General features: G+C 40.9%; 1 protein-coding gene across 1 annotated transcript in view; it reads right to left on the bottom strand.

Annotated features, from left to right (window-relative positions):
- KIAA1755 (KIAA1755 ortholog) overlaps positions 1-14,557 on the bottom strand; it is an 80,333-nt gene that overhangs the window by 17,037 nt on the left and 48,739 nt on the right. Inside the window, exons 7-9 of the mRNA XM_044659793.1 lie at positions 12,289-12,405; positions 7,489-7,587; positions 5,754-5,902 (exon numbers count right to left, since the gene is read on the bottom strand). Of these exons, the coding sequence (XP_044515728.1) occupies positions 5,754-5,902; positions 7,489-7,587; positions 12,289-12,405 (365 nt within the window). The remainder of the gene's footprint in view (positions 1-5,753; positions 5,903-7,488; positions 7,588-12,288; positions 12,406-14,557) is intronic.

The following is a 14,557-nucleotide window of genomic DNA, read 5'->3' as shown; positions in this document are numbered from 1 at the left end:
ATTCCAAGGAGATCAAAGAAAAATGTGTATGTACAAAAATATTTAGAGCAGCCCTTCCTTGGTACAAAGAATTGGAAGTCCATCAGTTGGGGACTAGCTGAACAAGACATGATGTTTTATTGTGATGGAATATTATTGTACTGTAAGGAATGAGGAGCAGGATGGTTTCACAAAAACCTGAGAAGACTTATGTGAACTGATGCAAAGTGAAATGTGTGAACCCAGTAACAGCGATATTGTAAAGATAATTAACTGTGAACAGATTTAGCTACATTGATCAGTACAATGATCCAGCAATTCATGACTTAAAACAAAAAATTTTATCCACCCAGAGAGAACAGAACTCATAGTGTAGACTGAAGCATACTTTTTCCACTTTATTTTTCTTTTAAAACATGGTTAATATGGAAATATGTTTTACATGACTTCACATAGGTATCATATTGCTTGCCTTCTAAATGGGTGGAGGAAGGGCTAGAGGGAGGAAGAGAACTTGGAACTCAAATGAAAAAAAAAATGTTAAAAAAAGTCAATTCTGCCAAAACCCCCAAACAAATCCCTGAGATTGTGTGGATAGGAAAAGAATACTGGGTTTGGAGTCATAAGACCTGGGTTTGAATCTTGGCTCTGATGCATTCTTGCTGTGTGACTATTAGCTAAAAAGAATTAATTAACCTTTCTGAGCCTATTTTCCCTTATGCTAAATAAAGTATGCTTAAAAATTTTTTAACATTATATATGACTTCATTTGTACAGGGAACTGCTGATAGGGCAATTCCTTTTGTCTGCAACTTAAAACCTTAGAAAATTATCTGTGTATCCTGAGAGGTTAAATCATTTGCCTGTGGTCAGAATATGTCCGAGGCAGGACTGGAACCCAGATCTTTCTAATACCAAGACCAGCTTTCAACTCATTATACTATGCTGCCTCTTAGCTCTCAAAGGCAGTTCCTAATATTTATATTACCTATCTCACAGGGTTATAAGGAAAATGCTTTTTGAAATCTTAAGGCATAATAGAAGTGGGAGTTAATGTTATTCCACAATCCTTCCAGTCATTAATGAACCTCTCCCCTCTAGACCTTAAAGAATCCTCTGTACCTCATTTATTAACTTTCTTTATTAATAAATTAAATTTATTAATTTATTTAACTTCCTATATTACCAACCAAGTAAAATTCAAGATTCTCTACTTGGCATTCAAGGCTCTCCACAATATGGCACCATGCTACTGTTCTGTCTGTATCTCATCTTACGCTTTTTCAAATGTTCTATGTTCTGATCCAAATGGACAATCCTTGGAACTCATCCTGCTCCTTGAACTCCACCCAGCTTTTGTTCTGTCACTTGGATCTAGAATGCTTCCTTCTCCTTCTTTGCCTATTGTCTCAACTGAACTTGAATAAAAGTTATTCTTGTGCAACTAAGCTATCACCTCCTTCAGGAAGCCTTCCTGTAACCCCTCCTCCCATCTGTACAAGGTTCTCCCCCTGACCTCTCTAGCATATTGATTGCCTTCCTTTAAGCTTTCTCACAATTGGAGTTTGAAAACATGGGATCTGATCACAGTACCAGGCAGCTGGGGGGGGAAGGGCATTGGATGAGCCCCAGTCCTGGGGTCAGGAAGACTTATCTTCATTGAGTTCAAATCTGGCCCCAGCCAATACTGTGCACGTGACTTAATAACTCTTTTTGCCTCAGTTTCCTCATCTATAAAATGATTTGGAGAAGGAAATGGCAAATCACTCCAGTATCTTTGCCAAGAAAATCCTAAATGGGGCCACAAAGAGTCAGACACAATTAAACCACAATAAACAACCCCTGACTGGGATTATTTTTTTTTCTACTATTCTCTGATTTTTCATTGTTGTCATTCAGTGATTTTGGTTATGTCTGACTTTTCATGACCCCATTTGGGACTTTTCTCAGCAAAGACACTGGAATGGTTTACCATTTCCTTCTCCATCTCATTTTATAGATGAGGAAACTGAGGCATATTGGGTTACGTGACTTGCCCAGGATCATATAGCTAAAAGAATCTGAAGCCAAATTTGAACTCAGGAAGATGTCTTGCTTGTCCCCAGGCCCAACTACCACATTATTAATGTCTCTGGTCTCGGTTTCTTCATTTGCAAAGTACTAAGGGTGGGAGAGAATCAGGATTTATTTTTTTACATTTAATAACTATACTTCAAAATGATAGGTTTTCTTTGTGATCCTCTGTTCTTTACCTCTGAGGAGGGGCACCAGGCTGCCAAAAGGGTCCTGGACACAAAGATGGACTCTGAGGTCCCTGACAGCTCTGAGTCTAGTCCTGTGATTCCAGCTCTGCTGTGACCTTTCCTAAACCCCCGTCTCCTCCATAGGCCTCAATTTCCCCATTTATAAAATGTCTCCATTAGTCAGGATCATCTCTAAGGTCCCTTCTAGTTCAAAATCCTATGATCAAATCATCCTTTTAACCATTCTTTCAAAAGAATGACAAAGAGGAAGGGCATAACATCTCCTTTCCCATGTGCCAGCTGAGTGCTGGGGCTGCCAGAGATCATTTTAGGAATAGAAAGTAGAGCAGAGCGTGGGAGTGGGCTGGGGGCTGGGAGAAAAAGATGGGCTGGACAGAATGAGCAGAAGGGGCCCAGGGGGATGCAACAAGAGAATGAGACCGAGAGGCTGGGGCTCTGCAGGGAAGCAGCGCCATCTAATGTCCAACATGGGCAGTGCCACTCTGCTCATGGGTCCAACTACCATGTCCAGGGGATGAGAGAAAGGTTGGGCTTCCCAGCTCAACATGGATTGCGTAAGGCTTGGATTAGGTTGGAAAGCCCCACCACTAGCATGAATTCTTGTGAGTCAGGGAAGGCAGGGAGAGGCAGCTACAGGGGAAGGACCTCCTCAAGATAAGAGCTGGACCTCAAATCAAACTTAGGTGGTCAGAACTGGAGCTAATCATTGACCGTGAAATGTTGGAGCGTGAAGAACCTTCGAGAATATTCATCTAGTCTAACATTCCCATTTTACAAGAAAGAGGATTGAGGCCCTGGGAGAGGAAGTCATTTGCTCAGGATCACCTAGGTAGGATGCAGGAGAGGGCTGCTTCAATCCTACACCTTCTGATTTCAACTCCAAAACTTTTCCTACTATATGGAAGACCTAAAGCAAGCCCAGAAGACAACTGTGGCCTAGAGATATTAAGTGAATTAACTGTTCAAGACCTCTTAAGGTAAAGAGTAATTAAAGCAAAATTTAAACCCAGGACTTCTGACTTCAAAGCTAAAATTCAAACCCAGATCTCTGACTTCTAAGTTAAAATTCAAATCCAGCTCTCTGACTTCTAAGCTAAAATTCAAACCCAGATCTTTTGACTTCTAATTTAAAATTCAGACCCAGATCTCTGACTTCTTTCTACTTTAAGAAAAGCCAGGAATTGAATTCAGTGAATGAACTGAGGATAGAGGGCCCAAGTCTCTTGACCCCATCACTCCTAGTCCAGGGCCCTTCCCACCCCCTGCTCTGATCTGATTGGCAGGACTGCATGATGCAAACATGGAAAGGATAGTCACTATTCACTCTTACCTCTTAATTCTGTATATTTATTGTTGTTTTTGGCAACCCGTTGCCCTAGGATAGCCCCAAATTCCTGTTGTCCTCAAATTTCCACCCGTTGTCTAGGCTCCCTTGCTGCAGAGACCTAAGTGTGACCAATCCTCCCTGGTTTGGCTCCCCACCTTGGTCATTTTCTACCCACTTTCCTACTCCTTTCTTTCCACCAAGATTACCAGTCACTTCTCCCAGAGCCATGTTTTCTTTTCTTCAAGTTAACATGGAATTTGCCAAGAAACTAATGATCCTAAGGGGCTAAGTGATGGGGGTTTATATATTACTCCAGGAGATGTAACACTTTAATTTCCCAAAATGAATGGACCACAGAACACTTTGGTGCTTGAAATATCTTGGCAGAATCTACAGACGAATGCAAAACAGTATAATGTAAAAAGTCAGAAAATCTGAGTGTGACTCTGACTCTGCTTCATACTAACTGGAGGCTTTTAGGCAAGGTATGAGACCTCTCCAGGCCTTTCCTTGTTTTATAAAGGGAGGGAATAAGTCCTAGTGACTTCTAAGGTACTTCTTAGCTCTGACAGTCTACGTTCTAAAGTCCTTTCCATCCCTGACATTAGATGTTTTTTATATTAAATTTGACAAATTAAAGAAAAAAACATTTGACTACCTCCTGAGATCAAAACATTGGCTAGGTTCTAGAAATATGAAGATAAAAGTGAAACAGATTCCACCCTCAAGGAACTTAGCTATTTTGACATTCTACCTTCTATGCCCTAAAACCATTGTAGTTCTGATGGAGGACAATGTGATGCAACGGGAAAAAAAATACCACTGGAGTTTGGAGTCAAAGACCCTATGTTGGCATTATAAGCTATGCCATTTACTAGCTAAGTGATATGGGGCAAATAGAGACCTTGAGACTTAATTTCCTTTTCTATAAAATGAGAGTTGGGCTAAAGAATTTCTAAGGTTTCTTCCAGGACAAAAACTATGATCCTATCATCAATTCTGTGTTCCATGATCTATAGTCTGAGTTATCTTACAGACTGCCAGAATTGGGGCCAAGCAGGATCCCTTTCTTCCTCCCCAGATATCTCAGATTCTATCTAGGGGTGCCTGGAAGGCTCTAGCTAGAGCTGGAACCAAAAATCTTTTCTTTTTATTCCTCTATTTTTCTGACAATATTCAATACCCTCTTTCCCCTCCTAGCTGGATACTGATACCTTTCCTATCCCCGACTCTTGCTAGAAGGAACCCTGAATCCTCTCTCCATTCTTGTCCTTAGGCTCATTTTCCACTTCCCAATGATGGTGGGCTATTCCTGTGGGGCAGACATCCTGATATATCCTAAGGGTCCCCGGGCCTTGCCATCTGACCTGTAGCTGTACCCTTCAGGCCTCTGGACCTTTTCATATACCCTGGAAGAGTTGTCTCCTCCAATTAAAGTGTGAATCCTTGGATGGCAGGAACTGTTCTTTCTCTCTTTGTATCCCTAGTACTTGGCTACAGTGCCTGGCACATAGCAAGAAAGCGCTTACTAAGGGCCTTTTAAACATTTATTCATTCAATCCCAGTTCTAATCTGCAATATTCTCTATTTAAGGTTCATTGAACTTTGGCATTCAGCACTATATTTTAAGGAACTTTCCTCCTCTAAAACTATGATCCTATAGTCTGTTGGTCCATAAGCTAAGATCCAGTCCAGCTCTATTTATATTTTAAGGTCCATTTGAGAACAGACATGCTCTTCCAGCTCTGCCTCCTATGTTTTATGTTCAAATGTTCCTTTTGCCCTAGATCTATGATTCTACAATTGTGTTTTATGTGTGGCACTGTGACAGGTTGGTGAGTTGAGGTCACTTCTGGGTAGTGGTCACTTTTGGGCATTGAGGATTTTGACCACACCCTTTAGATCATGCCACATTGGTCTATGGATACATAATTAAGACCAACCCATCTTACTAGCTGAGAGCTGTGGTCCATTATGGGCAGACTACAGGTCTTACTGAAACCCCAAAGAGTCTTGTGCCATGACAGTTTCATGCTTCTCTGCTATCTCTAACTCAACTCTTGTGTAGAACTAAGTGAGGACCGGGGAGGACAGTGGATCTTGAACAAGGAAGGGCCAAGCAGTCCTGATGCTCCTATAACCCTGGCGGTGAAGGGAGAGACCTGTCCCAGGAATTGTCTTACCTGGCTTCCTGTGAGTAGGCAAGCTTGCAGGTGTCCTTCCTGAGCCTGGCTAAGGTGGCTCCCCCATCTCTCTGTAGACTCACCAGCTGGGCATCGCTGAGCACAGTCTCCATCATCTGCTTGTATTTGGTCATGCTCTGAGCTGCCTCCTGCAGGGATATGAGGAGGCATCAAAGTCAAGTTTGCAATCCTACCTTTCTCAAGCCCTAGACTTGAACTCTAGGGGACATGCCCAGGCTTTTTGAGGGGTACATTGGTCACCTCTTGGTTAACTCAGGAGCTGGTTTCACAGCTTACCTTAAACATTTAATAAAGAACAGTAGAAAACTTTTACATAGCACAAGGTTATAAAACATATACACATACATATGTCATTTGATCCTCATAATTCTGAAAGATGGACAGACTTAGATCCCCATTTTACAAAGGAGGAAAACTGAGGATCAAAAAGGTTAAGTGCCTTGCTCAGAGTCACACAACTAGTAAGGACCTGAGAAGAGACTGAGACCCAGGCCTTCCTGCCTCTTAAGTCTGCAACTTTTCCCACTACACTACATTACTTTCCTTGCTCTATAACTCTGGACCAAGTCATTTACCCTCTCTGAGTCTCAGATTTCACATATGTAAAACTGAGGTGATCAGAGGATCAATCTCATGAGGTTCTTGTGAGGATCAAGTAGGATAACACATAGAAAGTGCTTTGTAAACCTAAATGTACTATATTAATGTCAACTATCATCATGTAAAGACCTTGGCCCTGCAGCTCTGGGTCTGCTCAGTTTTTGACATGAGCTAATAGCCAGATGATCTTGAGCTCTGTCCTTTTCTTATATTTCTTAGTCTTGGCTCTCCAATTGTGGTTAAGCTCTAGGCAGAGGGCATGGCTTACACCTCTTCATTCCCCACACTGCTCCTAGCACAGTGCTTGTCATGAGGGTCAATTGAGATCATCGATGTAAACGTTTAATAAAGACCAATCTGCTGAACTGGCATGTTTCTTACTCTGGAGTCCTTAAGCTTGCCAGGGCCAGATGGAGAGTCTTTTGGGGGCTTCTGGGGTCTTTCCAAACACAGTCAGCTCATCAGTTTTCATTGAACATACTCCTCTTCTCTGGCTCCACTGGTTTATATGTCATTCTATTAAGGTCCTCAACATTTGGAAGACTCATGCCAAACTTACACCCTGTCTGCCACACTTGAAGACCCCTAGACTGTCGGGTCAGAAGGGAGGACACACTAGATGGCTGCCTGCTCTGGAGAGAGGAGTTTGGAAACAAAGGGTCTGCCTTCAACTTGCTGTGTGCTCATGGGCAAACCATATATAACTGCCTTTTGGGGGCTTAGTTTGCTTTTCTGTAAAAGAGGGATAGGAAGTAACTAGGTGGTTCAGTGGATAGAGCATTGGGAACTGGAGTCAAGAAGATCTGAGTTCAAATTTTGACCTTGGATATTTACTACCTGTGTGATTTGGGCAAGTTACTTAAATCTTGTTTACCTTAATCTACTGGCAAAAGAAAAATAAAAGGTAAACCAATCCAGTATCTTTGCTGAAAAAACTCTATGTCCATGGGGTCATGAGGAGCCTGGCATGACTGAACGACTGAATAACAACAAAAATAGGGGCAGCAATGCCTGCCCCATCTCCCATGTGAATAATTAGGTAATGTAAAATCTGACTTGGAAGCACGAGCTGGGTCGTATTCCCTCCACTCCTAGTTTGACTTCTTGCACTTACCTGTACTCCCTTGGGGGTCTTGCCCTTCTCAAACTCCTGGATGGCATCCTGGAGCAGTGTGGAAACCTTGCGGAGTTCAGCCAGGAAGGGGTCCACCCTCTGGAATAAAGCGATCCCAAGGGGATAACAGTTAGTGCTTAGCTCAGAAGGAGGAGGGAAAGCAGAGGACTGAGTTACATTAGAATGTAAGTTCCTTGAGGTCAGGGATGGTTTTTGCCTTGATTTTTAATCCCAGCCCCTGAGATAGAGCCTTACGCATTGGCAGCAAGCTCTTAATAAATATTTGCTATTGGGGCAGCTAGGTGGCTCAACGGATTGAGAGCCAGTCCCACAGACAGGAGGTCCTGGCCTCAACTCTGGCAACAGACACTTCCTAGCTGTGTGACCCTGAGCAAGTCTCTTATTTCTCATTGCCTATCCCTTACTGTTCTTCTGCCTTGGAACCAATACACACTATTTATTCTAAGACCGAAGGTAAGACTTTAAAAAAAATAAAGTTTGTTGATTGGAGGAGACAGAGACTAGAACAGTTTAGAAATGAATATAGGCTTCTCCTGAAGTCTCCTGGTCATCAGTAAGGTTACAGGAACTCTCTCATGCTGCCTGGGAATCGTTTTAGTGCTAATACAGACAGAGCCCTGCTTTGAGAATCAGGAAATCTGGATACTAGAGGTCATTTTTCCAAGTCGCCCAACAACATTCCTGTACTTTTATTTACTCATAAAATGGATATGACCCTAATTCCTGCTCTGCTTCTCTTGCACAGTGTGTTCCTGAGGATGAAAAGAGATAATTGATGTAAAAAACCTTTTGAAAAAAGTTGAAAGCTCCCTGCCAGTGTTTGCAATTATTCCAGTCTCAGTTATGATAACCTTCAGTGTTTCCATGGAACTAGGATCTCATTAATGGGGATAACCAGCTCAACCAGATTTTGACCCTTCTCATCCTGTGATTCTCATTCATGTCAATTGAACAAAGATTTTATTAAGTCCCAACTGTTTGCAAGGTAGTTGGGAGAAAAAGATGGAAAAACAACACAGAATCTGCCCTCAGGGAATTTGGAATCTTAGAATCAATTCTTCATTATATTCTCATAGAACATACAACCAATAAATTGACCTCCCAATTTTTGGTGCCTCAACTGATACTGGTATAGGATTTTTCCCCCATCTCTTATCTTTTACTCTTTTATTTTATTAAAAAAAAATCCCTTACCTTCCATCTTAAAATGGATACTAAGTATTAGTTCCAAGGCAAAAGAATGGTAAGGCAAGGCAATGGGGGTTAAATGATTTGACCAGGGACCCACAGCTGGGAAGTATCTGAGGCTATATTGGAACCAAGGTTCTCTCATCTCTAGGCCTGGTTCTCTATCCATTGAGTCACCTTGTTGCTCCTTTTATCCTTTACTCTTGATTCATGATAGATTTTTATGCTATTTCTGGAGAATGAGTCATTACAGGCAAATTATAACATTAGGATTACAGACTCATAAGATCATAGCTTTATTTCTTTATTTTTGTTTTCTTAACTAAGCTTGTATTTATTAGGAAAGGTTCGAGTACACCCTCATTGTATATGATGCTTGCTTTTGGTTTCAGATATGTGCTTTAGAATTAAAGAGTTAGAGCTGGAAGGATCTTAAATGTTATCTGAGACCTTAAATGTTATCCAGGACCTTAAATGTTATCTAGTCGAGCTTCTCTTTTCCATTTTGTAGATGAGGAAACCGAGACCCAGAGAGGTTAAGTGATTTCCTCAAGTTCATAGAGCCTGTAAGCAAGGCAGGATTTGAACCCAAATATAGCACTCTTTCCACTAGACCAGGGTATCTTATCTATAAGGAAGAGACCTCAGAAATCATCTAGTCCACCTACTGGTTTTATACATGAAGAAATTTAGGCTTAGAGAACTTAAGTGATTTGCTGAGAGTAGCAGAGACAGGATTCAAATCTAGGTCATCTGATTCCAGATCCAGGGTCCTTTCCACTGTACCACATTGTCTCTCAGATTGTATTTATTGCATATTATAATATAATTGATAGTTATATATGCAAAACTTCATTAAGAATAGCTTGCCTTTGTATGGTGCTTTGTAGTTGGCAAAGTTCTTTCCCATCTCTTATCTCTCATGACCCTCAAAAACAATACTGTGATCCACAGTGTAGTATTATTACCTCCATTTCACAGAAAAGGAAACTGAGGTCCAGAAAGTTAGAAAACTTTTCCAAACTCACATTATAGAATTAATGGAAGACCCACTAGGACTTAGTTTTTCTACTTCTGGAAGACTGTAGTGAACTCAACACTACATAGAATCACAGACTCTCTGAGCTGGAAGGGGCCTCGGAGACCACTTAGGCCAAACTGTACTTGAGTGGGTATCATATAATATCTCTAGTAAGTGGTCATCTATACTATAGTCTCTCTTAGAGTAAGCACTTGGATACTCTGAAAAAACAAACCTCTGATGAGAAAGATGTAGGCCTACTTAGAGGATGGGTAGATGGTAGAAAACACCTGCTAACTAGCCCCTGATAGGCCTTTGTTTCACCTTAACTTTCCCTCCTACTTCTGCCTTCCCTGATACTGCTCAAAACAGTAGGAGAATACATGTCTCATCTATTCCTATGAGACTAGAAGCTCTATGATGGCTTGCATCTTAATTGATGACATGAATCTTAATTGTCAGGGTCCCATGCCTGGGGGTGGGGCAGGTGGGGAACCAGTATCTACCAGCCAAGGGAGCTTTCCAAGAGGTCTTCTCTGTAGATAGGCCAATGGGAAAATGCTAAAACTTAGAGGCAGGGCAATAATGTGACCTGTTAAAACCAGCACTGTATTCAGAGATAAGATCTGAGTTCAAGTTCAGGCTCTGACATTTACTGCTTAGGCAAATTGGGGCAAATTACTTATCCTCTTTGGGCTTCATCCACAAGTGAAGGAGGTTGAAACAGATGATTTCTAAAGGACCTTCCAGTTCTAAATTATATAATTCTACAAGACAGTGGTTCTAAAAGCTTTGAGGGGATGTTCTGTGAGGCAGTATAGATAGGGCTCTCAGGGCAGAAGAACTGGATTCAAATCCTATCTCAGATACTTACTAGCTTTATGACTCTGGGCAGATTATTTACTTAAGAGCTCTTCTGTTCCTCAATTCCCTTACCCATAAAATGAGAAGATTGGATTTGATGGCCCTAAATCTATGATCCTTGAGTCAGTATTTTCCCTTAGGACTGGCAATAGTCAGACCATTAGATGTCTAAGTAAGGGGACATATTGTTCTAATGGTCAAACTGTCCCGCCTGGAAAAGGTGAAGCAGGATGGAATGACTTCCCCAAAGTAGGCAGGGCCAGTCCCCAGGAGGCCAAGTAGTGGCCTCTTCTCTCTGCTATCTAGGACAGCAGTGGTGCTCCAAGTTCCTGTTATTATCTCATCCCATAGAACCTCTGGCCTTCTTTTCCACTGATCCTCTTTCCAAAGTCTATGTCAGTCACATGGGAACACTCAGTGTTCCTTGAACCCCTCTACTTTTCTGCTCTCATGCCTTTGCTCATGCTCTTTTTTCCTGGAATGCACTCTTTGGCTTTCATACCCCTCCATCTCTGTCTGATCATTTCCTGCTGACTCTTCCAGACTTCCAGGAAGCCTCTCCAGTTAAACATAATCTCTCTTTTGCTTTCTCACAGTTCTGTGTTTTTAACACCCTGATTACAGCCTTACAACTTATATTGTATCATAGTTATTTATGAACATATCTTAGATTCCCTATACTGCAAACTGCCAAGATAATCTCATCAAGCCCAAATATGTCTTTTCCTGCTAAAAGAATTTCAGTGGCTCCCTATTGTTCCTAGGATAAAATACAAATTCCTTACCTTTACACTTAGAGACTCTCTATAATCTTGCTCTGTCCTATCTTTTTAGTCTTATTTCACACTTCTCCCTTAATATACCCAAGCTGCTTGCTACACTGGATGTCCAGCCTTCTCTCACTTTTGCTCATTTATACAAGTCATTCCCTGTGTCTGGGATATAGACTCCTCACCGTCACCTGATTAAATCCTTTTCTTCCTTCATGGCGCAGTCAAATACTATGCAGCCTTCCTCTTCATCCCTCAACTGAAAGTGTTTTTCTTCCTCTTCATATTTTTCTTTGAGCTCTTTTTCTGGATTTCTCTGTGGACTTTTGTCACTTTCTACTTTGTATTAAGCTGTGTTCTTGCCAGATTCCCCAATTGGAATGTATGGTGGGTTACAGCTCTAAGTTGTCTGAGGGCAGGGACTGTATAATTTTAAAAACTTTTGTACCCTGAGATAGAATCTTACTCATATTAGATGCTTAATAAATTTTAAAGAGCAGCTAGGTGGCACAGTGGGTAAAGTGCTGGGCCTGGAGTCAGGAAGATCTGAATTCAAATCTGGTCTCAGATACTGCCTAGCTGTGTGATCTTGGGCAAGGCACTTAACCCTGTTGGCCTCAGTTTCCTAACTTATAAAATGAACTGGAGAAGGAAATGACAAATCACTCCAGCATCTTTGCCAAGAAAATCCCAAATGGGTCCACAAATGACTGAACTGACTAAACAACAACAATAAATATTAAATGGAATTGAAGGCAAGAATTTTATCTTACTCATTGTGTTCCTTTCTCAATACTCTACATAGGATCAGAAACTAAAAGTAATAGCGAGCTTTCTAGGGGCAGGGGGTGGTGGTTTTCCCTCAGATTAGAAGAGATCAGCTCTTTTAAGTAAGAAGGCAAAAGGGAGAAGACTAAAAGCCATGAATATAAACACCTGGAAGAATTGAACCCACTGATTGTGGCAATATGGGAAGGAGCCTTCCAGGTCTGGGGTCAACTGGCTCTGGTCCACGTGGCGGCCTAGGGCCTTCAGAGATGTAAGCACCTCCACCTGGGTGAGGAAGAAATCAAATGAGATATTAGACATAAAGAGCATGCATGGACAGGTATAAGTCCTGGAGATTTTGTCAAACACTGAAATCCCTTGATGTTCCATCCTTCCTCTGGGCTGCTGGTCTAACCTTCCATTTTGACTGATGGGCTTAGTTCTCCAAACTTGATCTACTTCTCTGCTCCCGTTCCTACAACCTCACTCTCACCCAGTCTACTTCCTTCCCCTGAGTATTATTAGATCATTAGATTGAAAGTTGGAAGGGATCTTGAAGCCCATTTTGTCTAATTCCATTCATTTTACAAATGAGAAAGAGGAGGCTGGGGGAGGGCAAGTGGCTTCTCTAAATATCTATTGAGCTGAATTGTTCATCACATAAAGTCATACAGAGAGCAAGCATCAGAGCCAGAATTCAAAACTAGGTTTTGTGACTGCAAATCTAATTCTCATCCCATTGCACCATACTGCCTTGGTTTTGGGTCTGTTTTTCTTCTTAGACTCAGAACTCTTCATCTGAATGACCCTAGTTTCATGAAACCATAGAGTCACAGAATCTCAGAGTTGGAAGGGATTTTAGGGGACATCTAGTCGAATCTCTGAATCCAACCTGTAGCCATAATTTCCTTCTACATCCATCCCCAACATACTGACCTACAGTTTTGCTAAATGCCTCATATTTATTGATTGCCTAATGGGAAACTCATTACTTTCTGTGGTGGCTGATTCCATTTTGGGATGGCTATTTTTTTAAATCTTTTCCCCTTCACCAGTTACAAAGAAACATATTTATAAGCCCAGGTACTTATTTGAAGAAAGTGTGACAGTCTTCAAAAACTGGCAAGGCCTAAGGTTTCCAGGTCTTTCCTTTAGGACTATAGTGGATCCTGGAGAGTTCAAGTCTTACCAATGATAAGAATAATCATTTACTGACTCCTGATTTAGGCTGATACAACAGAAAGAGCTGGGTTCAAATCCCATTTGAGGTATTTACTCCCTTTGTAATCTCGTGCAAATCACTTAACATTTTAGACTTCATCTATAAAATGAGGAGGATGAACTAAATGACTTCTAAGGTCCCTAAAAGCCCCAAATCTATAATGTTGTATAGAAGGGGTTCTTAATCTTTTATATGTCATCATATGTGCTCCTCTGGCAATTTGGTAAAGCCTAATAATGCTTTTAAATGCATAAAATAAAATATATAGTACAACAAAAGAAACTAATTATATTGAAATACAGGTATCGAAATATATTAATAAAACAAACAAACTCATGTACTCTAGGTTAAGAACCTCTGCTCTGTAAGAAATGTGGGGAAGGACGCTGACTGACCATTGATGGAGATGTGGTGATACTAAATGAGGTCTAACTCTTGGCTTTCAGAGGAGTGCCATAATAACGATAATGAACATTTATATGGTGCTTATTATGTGCCAGGCACTGTGCTAAGTACTTTACAGTGATTATTCTCTTTGATAGTAGAAAAAGCACAGCATTGTAGGGGAGGGGAGGGGGCGGCTTAGTATAGTGTAACAATGACTGCCTCTAAAGTTGGAGGAACCTGACTTTAGATTTAACTCGTACCTCTGATGCCTATTAACTATGAGAACTCTGAAAAGTCAATTAAATGTGCTGGGCCTCAGTTTCCTCATCTGTGAAATGAAGAGTTGGATTATATGACCACTAAGGCCCCTTTCAGCTGCTCTTATCCTATGAATTCTTAAGTCAGAGAATCTATATTCAAATCCTAGCTTTGCTACTTTTTTGCCATATAATCTTGTACAAGTCACATCCCCTTCTCTGGGCTTCAGTTTTCTTATCTGTAAAATAGGCAGCTTGGATTAAATGAGCTCTAAGGTCCCTTTTGGCTCTGATATATAGATATAGATATCTGTGTGTGTGTATGTGTGTGTGTATATATATATATATATATATGCATATACATATGTACCTGCATACACACACACACACACACACACACACACACACACACACACACACATATATATATATATATATATATATATAAATATATATATATATCTTGATATTTCATCCTATACTGTTTGTCACTGTTACCTCTAAGTAAACTTCTTCTAGTTATCCTATTGATAATAACAGTTTTTAATATTTACCAATATCTTCTTTTCTT

This window comes from Gracilinanus agilis, chromosome 2, assembly GCF_016433145.1.
Source record: "Gracilinanus agilis isolate LMUSP501 chromosome 2, AgileGrace, whole genome shotgun sequence".
Taxonomy (NCBI): Eukaryota; Metazoa; Chordata; class Mammalia; order Didelphimorphia; family Didelphidae; genus Gracilinanus; species Gracilinanus agilis.
Note: the sequence above shows the minus strand (reverse complement) of the source record. Positions and strands in the feature narration are given on the sequence as shown.